Source organism: Rhea americana, unplaced genomic scaffold (genome assembly GCF_003343005.1).
Source record: "Rhea americana isolate MKP2758 unplaced genomic scaffold, rheAme1 scaffold_30, whole genome shotgun sequence".
Lineage (NCBI taxonomy): Eukaryota > Metazoa > Chordata > Aves > Rheiformes > Rheidae > Rhea > Rhea americana.
In genome coordinates, this window is record NW_028186424.1 from 1,090,290 (window position 1) to 1,105,058 (window position 14,769).

The 14,769-nt window shown below is 36.9% G+C and overlaps 2 protein-coding genes across 2 annotated transcripts in view; one reads left to right on the forward strand and one right to left on the reverse strand.

Moving 5' to 3' along the window:
* The window catches only part of NSG1 (neuronal vesicle trafficking associated 1), a 23,031-nt gene extending 18,248 nt beyond the window's left edge, over positions 1–4,783 (forward strand). Inside the window, exon 4 of the mRNA XM_085309577.1 lies at positions 2,233–4,783. Coding sequence (XP_085165703.1) covers positions 2,233–2,433 — 201 coding nt within the window. The 3' untranslated portion in view covers positions 2,434–4,783. The remainder of the gene's footprint in view (positions 1–2,232) is intronic.
* STX18 (syntaxin 18) overlaps positions 4,149–14,769 on the reverse strand; it is a 66,166-nt gene continuing 55,545 nt past the window's right edge. Inside the window, exons 8-11 of the mRNA XM_085309683.1 lie at positions 8,085–8,143; positions 7,182–7,251; positions 6,568–6,648; positions 4,149–5,411 (exon numbers count right to left, since the gene is read on the reverse strand). Of these exons, the coding sequence (XP_085165809.1) occupies positions 5,316–5,411; positions 6,568–6,648; positions 7,182–7,251; positions 8,085–8,143 (306 nt within the window). The 3' untranslated portion in view covers positions 4,149–5,315. The remainder of the gene's footprint in view (positions 5,412–6,567; positions 6,649–7,181; positions 7,252–8,084; positions 8,144–14,769) is intronic.

The window sequence follows — 14,769 nt, forward strand, 5'->3', positions numbered from 1 at the left end:
GTACTGGCAGTAATCTTGGCTTGTCTTCAACACTGATAATTATATTCCATTTGCTTGAATTTCCCTGGTGGATTTAATTAGATCAATAGATTGCGTTCCTTCCCCCATTTTAAACATTCAGAGTCATGACTGCATCCTATGATTGGGTGAAATGATCACTATAAAGATGTCTGTATTTAARTCATTTTATCATGTCTGAGATAGATAGTGCCAGTTATCCCAGCACAGTGACATGGTTGATATATGTGAACACACATAACGAAGTAGCTGTAATCCTGAGTTGTCCAKCCGATGTTTTTTAATTTAGGTGCTGCATATGTGTGGCTGACATACATTCATGTCTGTGGGGAGACYTCTGTAACATACAGTGCTGAAGGGGCATCGGTCTGCTTAGGTGGACTGAAATCTTGTCTTTTAGTTCATAAAAAACTTTGAGGCAAAATTTGCCCTAGCTACTAAAGTATARTAGCAAGGGCCAGTGATAACACAAAGCTGAATCTTGTTGGATGTGGTAATTTTGAACCCTATCAGGAATCTGACACAATTCTAAGCTTCTATCACACAAGCAGGTTAGAAGTGATGAGTTGTTAACTCAGTGGGAGGATTGTTAGTGCTGTGACAGTGATTCTTCCTGTAACAGTCAAATCCCCCATAAAATATTATTGATGAGGCAGGTTCACAAAACTACCTATAGGCCTATTGTTTTGGTATTTCTTGCCTTTTTCTTTCAAACTATTTGATGCTTTCTTCACCCTAAAATTTTTAGGATGCAGAATTTATTTTAGGACAAGATCATGTGGTAGACCTTCCTCCCAACCATTTTGTTTTGCATTTTATGATTTAAACTGTTTGAAGCAGTTGTTACTGATGCTAATTTATGCCACTTTTTTTTTCCTGATTAAGGCAAGGTTCAACTCTGAACTAAATGTGGACACATTTGAAGTAGTTTCTGATCATTAAAACCATGAAATTCTTGAATGTACTTTTRTGCTCAGAAATTTCCAGTGCAAAGTTTTGTTTGCCAAACTGTATGAAAACAGTAACTGTTAAAGTTGCTTTGTGTTGTAATCTTACTAATTGCAAAGGTGGTAGTCTAATGYTGGAAATAGGAAGATCTAACAGCCTATTTCTTTTAAAACAGTTTTATTTAGGTTAGATGGGATTAAATTTATTCTTTTCTTGAGCTAATCTGAGTGCTGCAGATGCTCACAGCTTGGATTTGAGAGGGTCAGTTCCGTTGCCTAAATGACTACCCCAGCGCYCTGAGGTGCGTGGCAAGACTGCTGTGACTGGCAGATATGATGAAGGACCTGAGCCCTAGTGGAGCAAACCCTAGAGGATTGGCAGGACGCAGCTAAATCATTTTTTTCCTTCATTGCAAGCAGTTGCTTCATAGGCTTTTACTGCATCGCCACTAGAATGCTTTCTAAAAGCTACTTTCAGACTAAGGCATCACATGCACACGTTCACTTTTTTTTTTTTTTTTCCCAAATGGGCAGTAAAGTTACAATGCTACKTAGTATATTTAACCATCTAAATCACCTATTTGATTTTTCAAAAGCTTGGAGCACCCAGCAGTTCCTATGTAGTACTCTTAAACTTCTGGGAAATTAAGTAATATAGTCACATTTAAAGATGGATTTTAAAAGCTTGTTGTTAATTACTTCTTTCTGAAAATAAGGAGCCAAGTATGTACACACTTGCACATAAGCTGGGCTATGATGATTGTTTCACTTTGCCTTGCTTACTATGCTGTAAAACTGTTCATACCATGCTATCAATATATTGGTATTAATTTCTACTACACAGACTGAAAACAACCAGTTAAAGTGCCTGAAGTTAATCTATTGATAGAAATCAGGCATTTGTAACTGTACATCAAACAGCTGGAACTGTCAATGGTGAGTGGAGTGGGAAAAGGGGGAGAAAGCAACAGAATATGACTGGAAGTAGAGAATTAATACTTCTAAAATTAATTTTGGGCATGCATATTTCTAGTATGCTGTTTTTCTGGAATACTGGCCCAGAGTGGTGTTCCTGCCAAATGCATGAAGTACTGCAGAGAGAGAAGAGCATTTTGAACACTGTAGACCTACGCTGTAGTAATTGCTGTATGTTGCATCTTGACTCAAAGTGAATGCTAGCTTAGACTAATAGGAAAAAAAAAATCAAGCTACATCCAGTTTGTTTGGAAACATATCTGTAATCTAAGTGATGGATTTTTCTTTTCAGAATAATCAGTGCATTCCAGCTGGATTGGAAAACTACTACTCTGAACAAGACTCCAGTGCTCGAGGGAAATTTTACACAGTCATAAACCACTACAATCTGGCCAAACAAACCATCACGCGCTCAGTGTCTCCATGGATGACAGTACTGTCAGAAGAGAAACTGTCTGAACAGGAGACTGAAGCTGCTGAGAAATCAGCTTAGTTATGATAAGCTAATTATTAACAATATGTCATTTGAAGGTAACTAAGGGACTTTAAGGAACTTTTCATTAATTACAATTATGGATAATTTAGAGGTTACTCATGTTTATGGTGCAATTGCTTCTGTTTGCTGATACTGCTTTGCAAAAAACAACCAAACAAAAAACTTGCTGCAGACCATTCATGGGTATAAACCAAGGTGCATATCAGCATTGCTTTAGAGCTATGACACCATTTTCAATGTTACAGAAATCCAATGTTATATATGGTCTTGCAATTTATTGGATGCTGACAGATTTCTTCATGGGATTTTTCAGGGCTTGAAACTTAGATAAATGATATGTTCTGTTGTCTGAACTGGCACTATTTATTAATTTTTTTATTGTTAGTCATTTTGCAAACTGAAACACCACAGCCATAACTAGAGTGATCTCTTGTTTAGCTAAGAGCTATATTTATATTTGATTTTTTGCTCCAGCAAGAATGATAATCAGCACTGATATCAAGGGCATAATATAATGACTGGTATGGAGAAAGAAAAGATGTGTCAGGTAGAATTTTCTTACATTTCTTTACTGTTGTTGATTTGTAAGTGATAATGGAGTTCTCTGCAACACAGCATGCTCAATGTTTTATTATTGCTGTCAACAGAACTTAACTGCATTTCCACTGTGGCTTTAGCATCTTGGTAAGGATGTGCACTGAAACGTGAACTAGATAAGACACTATGGAGAAACACAAGCATTTTTAGTGATGGATATTGAGGATAGTGTAAAAAAAACCCATTAAGTTAAGGATGTTCTAATGAAAAATGACATGTTTTAATCATATTAAGAGGCAGAAAGCGTATTCACAATAGATGTAGTCCACTATGTAATTTGTTGGATATGACAGATGGAGTAATGTCTAAATTTGCTTTTCTATTACATTAACATTTTCCCTTTTATATACTATGAATATATTTGAGTTATATGTATAGTTTGCAGTTTGCTACTTTTAAAAACACAGCCTCACAAGTGAAACAGTAGCATACTAGGTAACACAGCTTGCTGTTTTAAAGCTACATGTGAAAACTGAGTGAAGAAGTGTAACTGTCTGTGTATGGCTTGGGAGGGCAAAAGATGTAGAAGGGCGTAGTATTGTGGATTCACGTTAAAGTTCCATTGTAATAACAAACTTCTCATCTATTCTTAAGTGAAAACATGTTTTCATTTTTATTATAAATCTTAAATATATATATTACAAAAAAATCATCTTATTAATTTATAAGTAAGTTAACTTGTGTGAAACATTTTAGGTAACCAGGTCACTTTTCTTTTTTTTGTTAATGTTAGCTGAATGTGATATTTCTGGTGGATATGTCAAAAGTTCCATTGTTTTTGTACAGACTATACAAAAATGAAGGAAAACCCATCAATATAGGTTCTTTCTCAAAATATCTAGTAAAACAAACATGGTCACAGTTCCACTTTTACTTTTCTCCAGCAGAGTTGTATTATTAACAACCTTTATTACCAGTACAGTAAAAATAACCATTATTCCTTAATTCTCTAGGTTTGATATAAAATGTGCATTATACAGTAATATCTGTAAAAGGCTTTTTATTATGTCATTATGTTAAGTGGAATGCATAAAAAGCAATAAATTATGTGCCAAATTGTTTCTCTGCATTTAAAATTTCAAACTTATGTTAAAAAATGTTCCAAACATACCATGTTTGCATTTTCTAGTAGGCAAATACTTTATTGAATGTAATTCACATGTAACTTTTGACATTTTCACTCTATCCAGAATAAAGAATAAGGATGATACTGCTTGTGGCATATAATATATGGTACATACATTAAAGAAGAGCGAGCAAAACAAAAGGTTCATATGAACATATTTACAGAGGCCATTCAGATTTTACAAGAGAAGATCCTATACAGAAGCAATTCATGATATATCTCCTCCTCTTAAACTTAAGGCAATAAAAACAACTTTATGTAATAAAGTAATTCAAGTTAATACATTTGAGAAACAATCAGACAACTTGTTTCTCTCATTATAACATGAAAAACAGTAAAGCTTTACTATGCAGTGAGAAATAACTCACTGCTTCCCATTTGGGGGGTCAGAAGCAGTTTCTCCTCCAACTTCCACTGGCAGCACTGGAAGCAGATTCTTATCTACAGGTGGTTTTGAGCTTTTTTTTTTTTTTGCATTTAACAAATTGCTCCCAGTTTTAGTACTCTGAAGAGTTTGGCTTTAATATTGTCTATTTGTTCCAACATCTCAGAACTTCTGTTTCATTTACACAATCTTTTTGTATTATCCTCTTTGCACCTAGAAGTAAAGTGTTTTAGTGGGTGGTTCTGTTTTGTTCTGTTTTGAAATCAACAGCTTTTTTTGATCTCTGACTAAAGTAGTTTTCAAAGATTAGAAGTAGAGGCCATACATACGCAAAATGATCATGATGTGGTAGGACTAAAAGTCTGGGACAGGGTAGGTGCTTTTGCACAGTAACACTTCTCTCTTGATCTGGTCTGCACCCTGGGAGGTGGACTTTAAATATCACAGAAGTGAGGATAACTGACAGTGATCTTTTTTTCTCCTGTTGGCTACACTACAGATCACAGCTTTCTTACTCGCTGATTCAAAGGTTTCTAGTTCTTTGCAGGATTAAGTTTGGTTTTACATTTGATAAGGGGACTTAAAAGAAATGCTATCAGCTCCCTCTGCACTAATGGATATGTATGTACACTTATTTGTTGGAAATGCTTTCATCATAGCAGTATGGAAAAAAAGGCATAAAATATGCAGGTAGGCCTATCCCACTCCATAAAAAAAAAAATGTCAGAAGTTTTAAAAACAGAGCATGTAGATAATATTATGTGTTTTTAATTAGTTATCATACCAGTCCAGGAAAAGCAAGGAAAAGGAACACATCACAAGAAAGAAGAGGATCCATACTCTAAATCCAGCATTGTTTTTGATTGCCTGTGAGGAAAAAAAAAAAAATCTCTATTACCATTTCCAGTAAAGGTCCAGTTTGAACAATGACAACCCTAGAAGACGGTTAGTGATTTCTGCCTTCCCTATCACAAGAGAAGAGACAAAACTTACCATTAAATTTCATTAATTTCTCTCAAAATTACTCAGAATAAAAAGGCAAAAATGACATTGTCCAGGTCCCAGACAATGTAACTATATCTAAAACATGGAGAACTATGTCAAAAATGTACACGTTTAAGTAAGTTTTAAAGTTCCAAAATGGAAATTCTGTTATCAGAAGTCAGTCTTCCATCCCTCTAAACATCTTCCACCTAAGAAAACCTGACAACTATTTTTGTCTATGCCCTCAAAGCATCCTATGTAAACTGCTTAAGAATCATGCTTTAAAAGCACAGTAACTAACTCTATGCTAAGTAGTAAAACTACTGCTTTGAATTTTTTTAAAAAATCCCCACCATGTGCCATGGCACCATGCCTTGGAGCTACTGACACCCTCCCCCACAAGTCTTTCTACTTTACTCTAAAAAGAGTGGAAATACATTCGCAAACAGAAATTACATTCTAAATACATGTTATGCTTGCTAATGTAAGTTTATGCACTTAAAAAGGGCCCAATTTGCAGAAGGCCAAGCAGTAGACAACTTGCCCTTGAATTGTGTATTTTACGTGCTTTCAGGAGAGACTAAAAAAAAGGGTAGAACTGAGCCATTTAGTCAGAATCCTAAATTAAGAACTTTGTTGTTACGGAAATATTTTCTTTCGGGAACTGAAATTATCTCATTCTAATAAAACAATTTGGATAGATTTGTTTACTAGAAGCATGCGATGCATGCTGCACTGTGAAAAGTCTTTTGATAATGCTTAACATTTACCTTCAGTTCCAATAATTTCAGCACTATTTTTTGTTCTTCACAGGTGCTTAAATGCAGGGCAGGTGACCTTCATGTTAAAAAAAATTAGTGAGGCTAAGGAGACTTCTGCAGATCTATACCGCTATTTAGATCATGATGAGTGAGACAAGCAGTGCACCCCAACGCACTCTGCAGCTGTAGCTTGTGGGTTAACTCACACATGCTCTTTAAAGCAACACTTGGACAGAAATAAGTTAGGAGAAGGAAGTGACGCAACCTAGAAACATTACCTCTCTTATGTCTTCATTGCCTTCTTTGATATTCTCTGTTGCACCCACAACTAATTGATGGATATTGTCAATCTCAGTTTCCTGTTAAGAAAAAAAAAAGTTGATAAAGCAGATCTCAAGCACAGAATAAAATCTGTGTATTATTATTAGTTTAATTTTTGCAGTTTTCAATGACACAAAAGTATAGAGGTAACTAAGTTGTAATTTCCTTACCCATGCTTTTATGAGGTTGAACTAAGGCCACCAAGATCAACAGGAATCTCCCATTTATCTAGAATCAAATTTAACTGTCCAATTTTTGCCAGCTCTTTTGGGACAGCTGCCCCAGTTTACAGAAAAGATGCTATTGGAATTTAAACAATGAAGTTAACAGCACACTAACTTTGAGACAGAGGGATCATTATGACTCACAAATTGCATTTTTCATTCCCACTAGGAATATATACTAATAGGAATAAATAAAAATAGTAAATACCATTGTGATTTTGCTTTTGTAAACAAAAAAAAAATCCCTTTTCCCGTTATTCTTGCATTAGAGATTCATTAGTCTTATGACCAAAATACCCCAAAGAAAAATCTTCAAGCTATATTTGCTGCTGTAACATTATACTAACCTGTTGCAAGACTTTTTCAGTGAATATCTCTTGCAATCTGGAGATTTCTACCACTTTTCCTTCAATTTGTCTTCATAAAGAACAGAAATATTTATCAGAAACTAGTACAAACATTTTCTGCTACTACAGATTCACATTCTCAACCCCCCTAAATCAGGCTATTAAAAAGGCATGGTTATTTTGTTAACAATTTATCCTGTAACAATAATGTGCAATTACTGTTCTGGAAATTCACTGCTGGAAGAACACCAGCCCACAGCGGTGCTCTGCACCACACACAAACTCTACGATAGCCTTTTCTACGACAGCTATGACCATAAAATCTTCTATATTTTGCATAATATGAAAAAAACCCATAGTGGCCCACAAGTAGCTAATTTTGACATCTCCTTTTTGTATATTACTATGAAGTGTGGAATCATCTTGCCCAATACTAATAATCTGAAAAGGTTTGAAAAGGTATCTAGTTTGAGCTAGATACTTGGTTTAGCAGGCAGAGAGCAAAAGGCACCACCAGCCTGTGAGAAAGGCAAGTATCCCCAGGGGGGTCATTAACGGTTCCTCTCGTACTCGTTTCTGTGTATGGAATAGACAACTTGCTGTGAGCAGAAAAACTTAAGCTTTTTTTAACACGTAGGTGAGAATGTAAGCCTTTATTTCAGATTTACCCAACAGCGCGCGCGCTGCTAGGAGGCTGCTTCCGCACTCTGGGAGAGCGCAGCGCGTGAGTTCGCGCCGCCCCTCTCCCGAGTCTACTCGGGACGCGGACGCTCCCACCTCACCCCTGCCCTCACCACAGCATTACAGTTCATGCACCAAGGCGTCCTGCAGCGAACGGCGCGCGCGCGGCGCAAGGAGCGCTGCTTACGGAACAGCAGTCTGCCAAATGAGAGRAGGTTGTACCTGACTTCATCAAACAGGTTATTCATTTCCCCCACAAGCCTCTGGTTCTCCTGTTCAAACTGGAAGAGAGGAAAGAAAGAAATCCCACACGTGGTCACAGTTCACACGCTGGCGCTCAGCAAAGTTTCTTCAACATCCCCCTTCCCGGCTCCCCCTGATCACCGGCTCTGTCACCTTTCATTACAATCGATTTACAGCATGCCACAGCTGAAAAGATCTTCAAGAATTACTAATATTAGACTAAAAGAATGATATGAATCTGCTTATTTGTAACCAATCATTGTAACAGTTGGCATTCTCCAGTTAACGAACCAAGTCTCCAAATAATAACTTCTATTCAAGTTCCTTTGTACTAAAGGAAAATATACTGGATGAAATTTGTGCCCCCTACCCCCTTTTTTAATTTTAGTAATTTCAGTGGGGAAAGCTGTCATAGCATGCAAACTCTCGTTAGATGATCTTTACACTGTCATTTGCATTACTGGTGCACTGCAGGTGGCACGAAGTTAAGAGCACTAAGATTTTGCTACAACATGAAATATTTAACATCTCRTACTTCATACCCTACAAATGCACTGGCATTATTTTAATTTTTCTAGCTGGCCTCTTTCATTTAAAAATTGTGRGTAATCAATGAAACATTTAAATACACTGCTAGCACTGCATTCTTCAAATAAACATAAGTAGAAGACAAACAAGCATAAATGTAAATGAAAATAAGCTTTGATTTTCTAGATGCCCTTCAGTGTCAGATCGCTTGGAACTCACAGAACAAGTTACCGTGTGACAAGTGTGATGGCACAGTTTTCTGAAACAGAACCTGCCCAGCCAAACTACAGCCGAGAGAGGTATCACAAACGATAACGGAGTTAGCTGGGAACAGTAGCATAAAGACTGTTTCAAAGAAGAAAAGTTACGAATGCGGAGCTGGGATTTTCAGAGCGTCTAGATGAGTTAGATGCTACAGTCTGCTGGCTGGGGTTGGTTACAACCACGAGCGAGGCCCGGCGCCGGCTCGCAGGGGCGCGCAGGTTCGGCCCCCCGGCACGTTCGGCCCCCCCGCAGATGGCCGTGGCCGGCCCCAGCCGAGAGGGTCCTGCCCGCAGGAACCGTCCTGCTGGAAGGGTCATGGCCCCACTTTGCAGGGCGGGAGGAGAGGCTTATCCCAGACACTCTGCCAGGTCTGTGGGACCAAAGCCTCAGTAACAGCTGGGCATTTGAGGTACAGAAACAACTGATGACATTTTTGAAGAATACTCACAAAGTTAGGGAAAGTTCTGGCCTCCTTGGTTATACCAGGATATATTTCTACTGCAAGTACTACTTATGATGCCTCTCTGACAACCTTCACTTCTAAGTCCTGAGCAGCAGTATGAATATAGATGAATATAGAAAACAGGATACAGAATCCACAGCACTTGACGCTGGAGCTGTAAAAGGCAGCAAGCCCTATTCTAGTTCTGTTAATCTATTTATCTTGAACTAGCCTGCATGACACTTTGGGAGTTTAGCTTAAATTCACTCAAGTTACAATTTCATTAGCAGTAAAAATGCAGCGCTCCTCTCAGTCACCTCGCAAGGTCTCATTATCCTTTTTAGGACAGAGTACTACRTTGTCAAAGACAAAAATGTCAATAGAGCAGCACTGCTCCCAGACCAGACTTGATTTTCAATGTGCCTGATAGGAAATGAGCACAATCTGACCAAGCATCCAAACACTTAAAAGTTACAAGAAAATAAGGTGTTTCTCAGAGAGGRTAACAGTTAAGTATTTGAAAACAGCTATCATCTTGTGCAAAAACAAAAGAGGAAGGGGGAAAGGTCTGAATCTCWGAGAATTAATGATACTACAAAAGGGGTCGCGTTACATCGCTGAGAGGCAGAGGGACAACTTCTTTCAAAGCAGTAGTACTGAAAAACAACTTAGCATTTCAAAGTGGTTTGAACAATGCAGTTCATTATCAAGATACAACATGAGAATTAGTGGCTGTAATACAACATGCAGCTCATCAGGCTCTCAGCTTATTCCACAGTGCCAGTCTACAGGAGAACGCCAAGCTAACGTCACTGTGCTGCTAAGTTCGGTCMTGCTCTTTTGGCTCAGAGCGACCCTCTCCCCCATCATTCCAGCAACATCTTTATCCCAATTCTTTTCTTTCAAATTCTTTTATAGCTCATGCAACTGCTTGTGCGCATCATTTCAGATGTTGATTTCTGCCATTTCTTGAAATGGTGTTCCAAAATGTTCCAATTTAAACTTCTGYGTTACCAAATATTTGCATGTGAAACATTCAAATGGCATTATCACACTGTCTGTAGTGTTTCTTTCTATAGAGCAGAGCATTTGTTAAAACTTAATCATCGAATGTGGTGACATTAACTTCACAACAGCAGAGAGTTAAAGGTGTTTCATCATTGCACTCTTTTGGCTTCACCACTGTTAGGCTCTGATTTTAGTGGAGTTGCATCAGTGAAAAGCTAAGGAAGAGCAATGAAACATCCATGAGGTTCGGCACCGAGGCAACTCAATGGTCATTAACTAAGTGGGGCAATCGAGCTGCAATCATTTTCCTGACTACTGTAAGAATAACTATTCTGCACAAATATTCAGCACTAAAAATTCTATACTTTAAGCAGTCATAGTAAAACCCAAGATGATAACCAATTTAGAAGGCAAATTTTCAATAAAGAAACAGTGAATGCTTTCAATCCCTTACAAATAGCACAAATCCACTTGAGAAGTATTATTTATAAAGTCCCTTTGATATTAAAACCCTCTGTTGGCATGGATTTCTTTTTAAACACTGCTAGATAAACTCTGCAATTTGAAATCATGGCTGAAGAATTATTGGTCTTTGACAGCAGTAAGATATGATAGAACAGTGAACTGAACAAAAGGGCAGAGCACAGAACACATCATATATCAATATGTCACAAAAGAATTTACATGATAGGAACATAAAACAGACTACAGCAATCTCAACAATTTATGGCTTATTAAAGTAACTGCTTTTTATGAAAGTAGAATATTCTGTTACTAAAGCATGGCACAAAGTGACAGATTGCATAGACTTTTCCCAGAATCTAATGACTAGCAGAAATAATCAGAGTATTTTTCATTATCCCACGAGATGAATCATTAAATATACTATACCTGATTATAGTTAAGAGAAGAAATAAGAAGAAAAGAGTCAGAAAAAATCAGACATTTTCACAACTCAAACAGCAGAAACTTTTTTTTCCGTTCAATCTGACCACAACACATCTGCTCACAATAACTATAAAAACATTAATATACCTGTAGTAAGGGTTATAAACTGAAATTTATTGTGCAAATCATACAATAGCCTGCAACCATTTTGAACCATGTAACGATCTCTCCTGTGGGTGAAATAACGAATTAAATTGCTGTTGTAGCCGTATGATTGGGCTTTAATTCATTATTTTACCCACAGGAAGGACCATGAAACCATCAYTGAGAATTGTAAGCACAATTTGCCACAACACATTTCAATTTAAAACCAATACAGCAATTTCTATGGTATAACCTATATGCTTCCTTCTGAGCGTTGCTGGATTTTTTTTTGAGTAAATTAATGCAGTTAGCCCACTCTTCACAAATCAAACATATAAAAGGTAGAAACTAACTTGTATGCAATGGTAAACATAATGCAGATGAGAAATAAGTAACTGTCCTTTAAGTGACTCAGTTATCTARAACTGTGAGAGTTCCTAAGTGTTGGAAAAGAAYGCTTTGATTTCTGCACTAAAAGSRCAATAAAAGCAATGAAGTGTTGCAAGGTTAATACTCAGGATTTAATCTGATAGTATCCCAGGGCAATGAAAAAAGCAATGCACCTACTTGAATTTTCCCCATTTMCACCTATTTACACCTTGGACCCACATTTACATAAAAATTAGAATAACGGATCCAGTGACTTGTCATTTCTCTTTACAGTCTGTTAGGAGTGGAAATTACAGAGTATCCAATTTTTGCCGATAAAGGCCAATGCACTGAACGAGAGCAGTTTCACTGGGGAAGAGTCACCACACATATCCTTAAGACTTTGGGTATTATCTAATTATGGTGTTCATAAACTGAACTGAAAAAAAGTCACTTCAGATCCACAGAACAGAATGGTTTGCTAAACTGTAAACATCAATGCATTAGGTGGCAAAGATCTGAAATGTAAAACTAACATTAGAGCAAATAACCTGTTGCACACATACATATTGCAGAAATCTGCATCTCTTTGTTTACAATTTGGCAACTCCAATACAAGCAATCCAATTCAATTCTAAAAAAAATTACCCCCCAAAATTGYCTCCATCAGGGAACATCAACTAGAAACAATCAGCTCATTTTCTACTTGACAGCTAYGTAGGGGGGAGAGAAAAAACATCTATATTCATACTGCCATGAATACTGACTCACTTCTTTAAGGTATAATAAAGGTACTCTCCTTGCAAGGTGTATGGTGGAAGTAACTGATGCTTGTCAATATTTAGTAGAGGTAGAAAGAAAGCCTGTATTTCTTCACAACAGAGCCAGAAGCATAGACWCACACTCGGTGTGAGAAGCAGCTGAGATGCAGACAGCTCTGATTACTGGTGGTCATATATATTGGTGGTCAACCTACAGTGGGGTAAAACAGGAGAGAAGAGCTCTGGATAAGATCAGAACCACGGGAAGATTCAAGAGGTGATTCAGCCCCCCACATCAAAGGGAAATCCCAGCGCAGGACCAACTTTCTGCAAGGAGGCAGTTCAGGTAGCAGCTTTTTTTCAGTTCTAGTTTCCCAGTCTCACTACTAARACAGAAGTACTAAGGAGTACATAACCAGAATACCTTTCATCTGTGAACTTAAAGAATAAAAATATTCCACAAAACCAGTAAWAGTATTTCAATGTGTTAATATATATGGACTGCAAAGTATGGGGTTTTTTTCCAGTAACATTTTCATCTGCTCCTTTTCTATCTGTTTTCCCACTGAACAGACAGGTAAGTTTAAAGCTGAGGTTTAAAGTTTAAAGCACAAATCATTTCTCCAGACTTAAGCACAGCAGTGACACCAGTGTCATATACAATAAATTTTCTTGCAAACTGTAGGCAGAACCATGTAAGCTAGGAATAAAAACATACAATAGTCTTATACTTCTTGTTTTAAGAACATCAGTGTTCTTAAAACATCAGTTTTAAGAGCATCAGTGTTACTTTTACACCACTTTCTCAGGAAGTGTAACTCCTGAAAGCACAACAGGAGTGAGTCAGTGCAAAACAACTAGTACAAAAAAAAAAAAAAAAAAAAAAAAAAAAAAAAAAATTAAAAAAAAAAAAAAAAAAAAAAAAAAAAAAAAAAAAAAAAAAAAAAAAAAAAAAAAAAAAAGCACAGAATAACTTTGCAAGGGTAAAGAACAATAATGGATTTTCTAAAAATGTCTAATGGTTCTCCCTTAGGAACAACTGGCAGAGTGCCAGACAGTAAGTAGTTTAGGACTGGAGTTTTAGGAATCTAGAACTCTTAAGTAGCAAGCTATGAATCTAGTTTTTCCTRTTTCTTAGGACAGAATCACTCTACCTCACAAGCAGTCAATAGAGAGAACTTAATCCAGCGAAAAATTCAAATCTTATGTGGGTAAAATCACCAACTGCAGATGCTYATCTTCCTTCACCCTTGAAAACAAAATTAGAGCAAAACTCACAGACTAAGACAATTCAGTTAAATTGTGAGCTATCTGGAAATTTAGTCTAAAAAGTATWAAAGGGTTCCATGAAAAAGCAATGTATGCAGTTCCAAAGTACCAAGGCGAGGGACTTAATGGGTTTAAAACCTACCACAGTATGAGGGAGGCTTACAGAACGCAACCTAGCTAGTTCCACAGTCAATGATCAGTAAAGCCTTACAGAYCTATCACCACTGATATTCCTCTGGATCCCCCAGAAGCCTACAGTAAAGAGGTTAATAATACTGTGCTTAAAAAACGAAGAGAAAAAATAATTTTGAAAGTTTAAAAAGTAGGAATAAGAAAGTCTTTTGATTCAGATTGACATTCAGAAACAAATGATGGCATCTAGAGCAGCCTCTGAAGTATCTTTTCTGTTTCACAAACTATACCATAATTACGTACAGCTCGCTCACATCTGACTGGATGAGTGACACATATTCTGTTTATTAATACCACTAATCATTGCTAAGGAAGACTAAAATATTCACCCTGTGGCAGCTGCTTGCCTTTGTACATCTACTGTCTCCTTACAGATCAGTTTTTATTTTTAAAAGTAATTTTAAAATAATGGAATAGGTGTTAATGCAGAGAGGTTTTCTAAGAATCTGGGAGCACGTACAAAAGAGTTTTTGATATTCGCAAAATATACCTAACAGACAGGATGTCAGCAATCACTGTATTTCAGAAATCTAGTATGCCAGTTCAGTTATAAGCAGAACTAGATCGAACAATACACAAAACAGTGGTGATAGCTGGGAATATACAGAAAAGGAAAAGGTAACATCGATACTTGTATAAAGGAGTTTGCAGCTATTCCTTGTAATACCTTTTAAAAAAAGAGAGAGAGAGAATAAAATGAAATATAACTATTTAACCTGTGTTCTAGGAATAGTCAAAGTCAAAGACRACCAGTCACAAAAATCTTTCTTCTTCAAAAGCTTGATGCTTTTCTGATGTT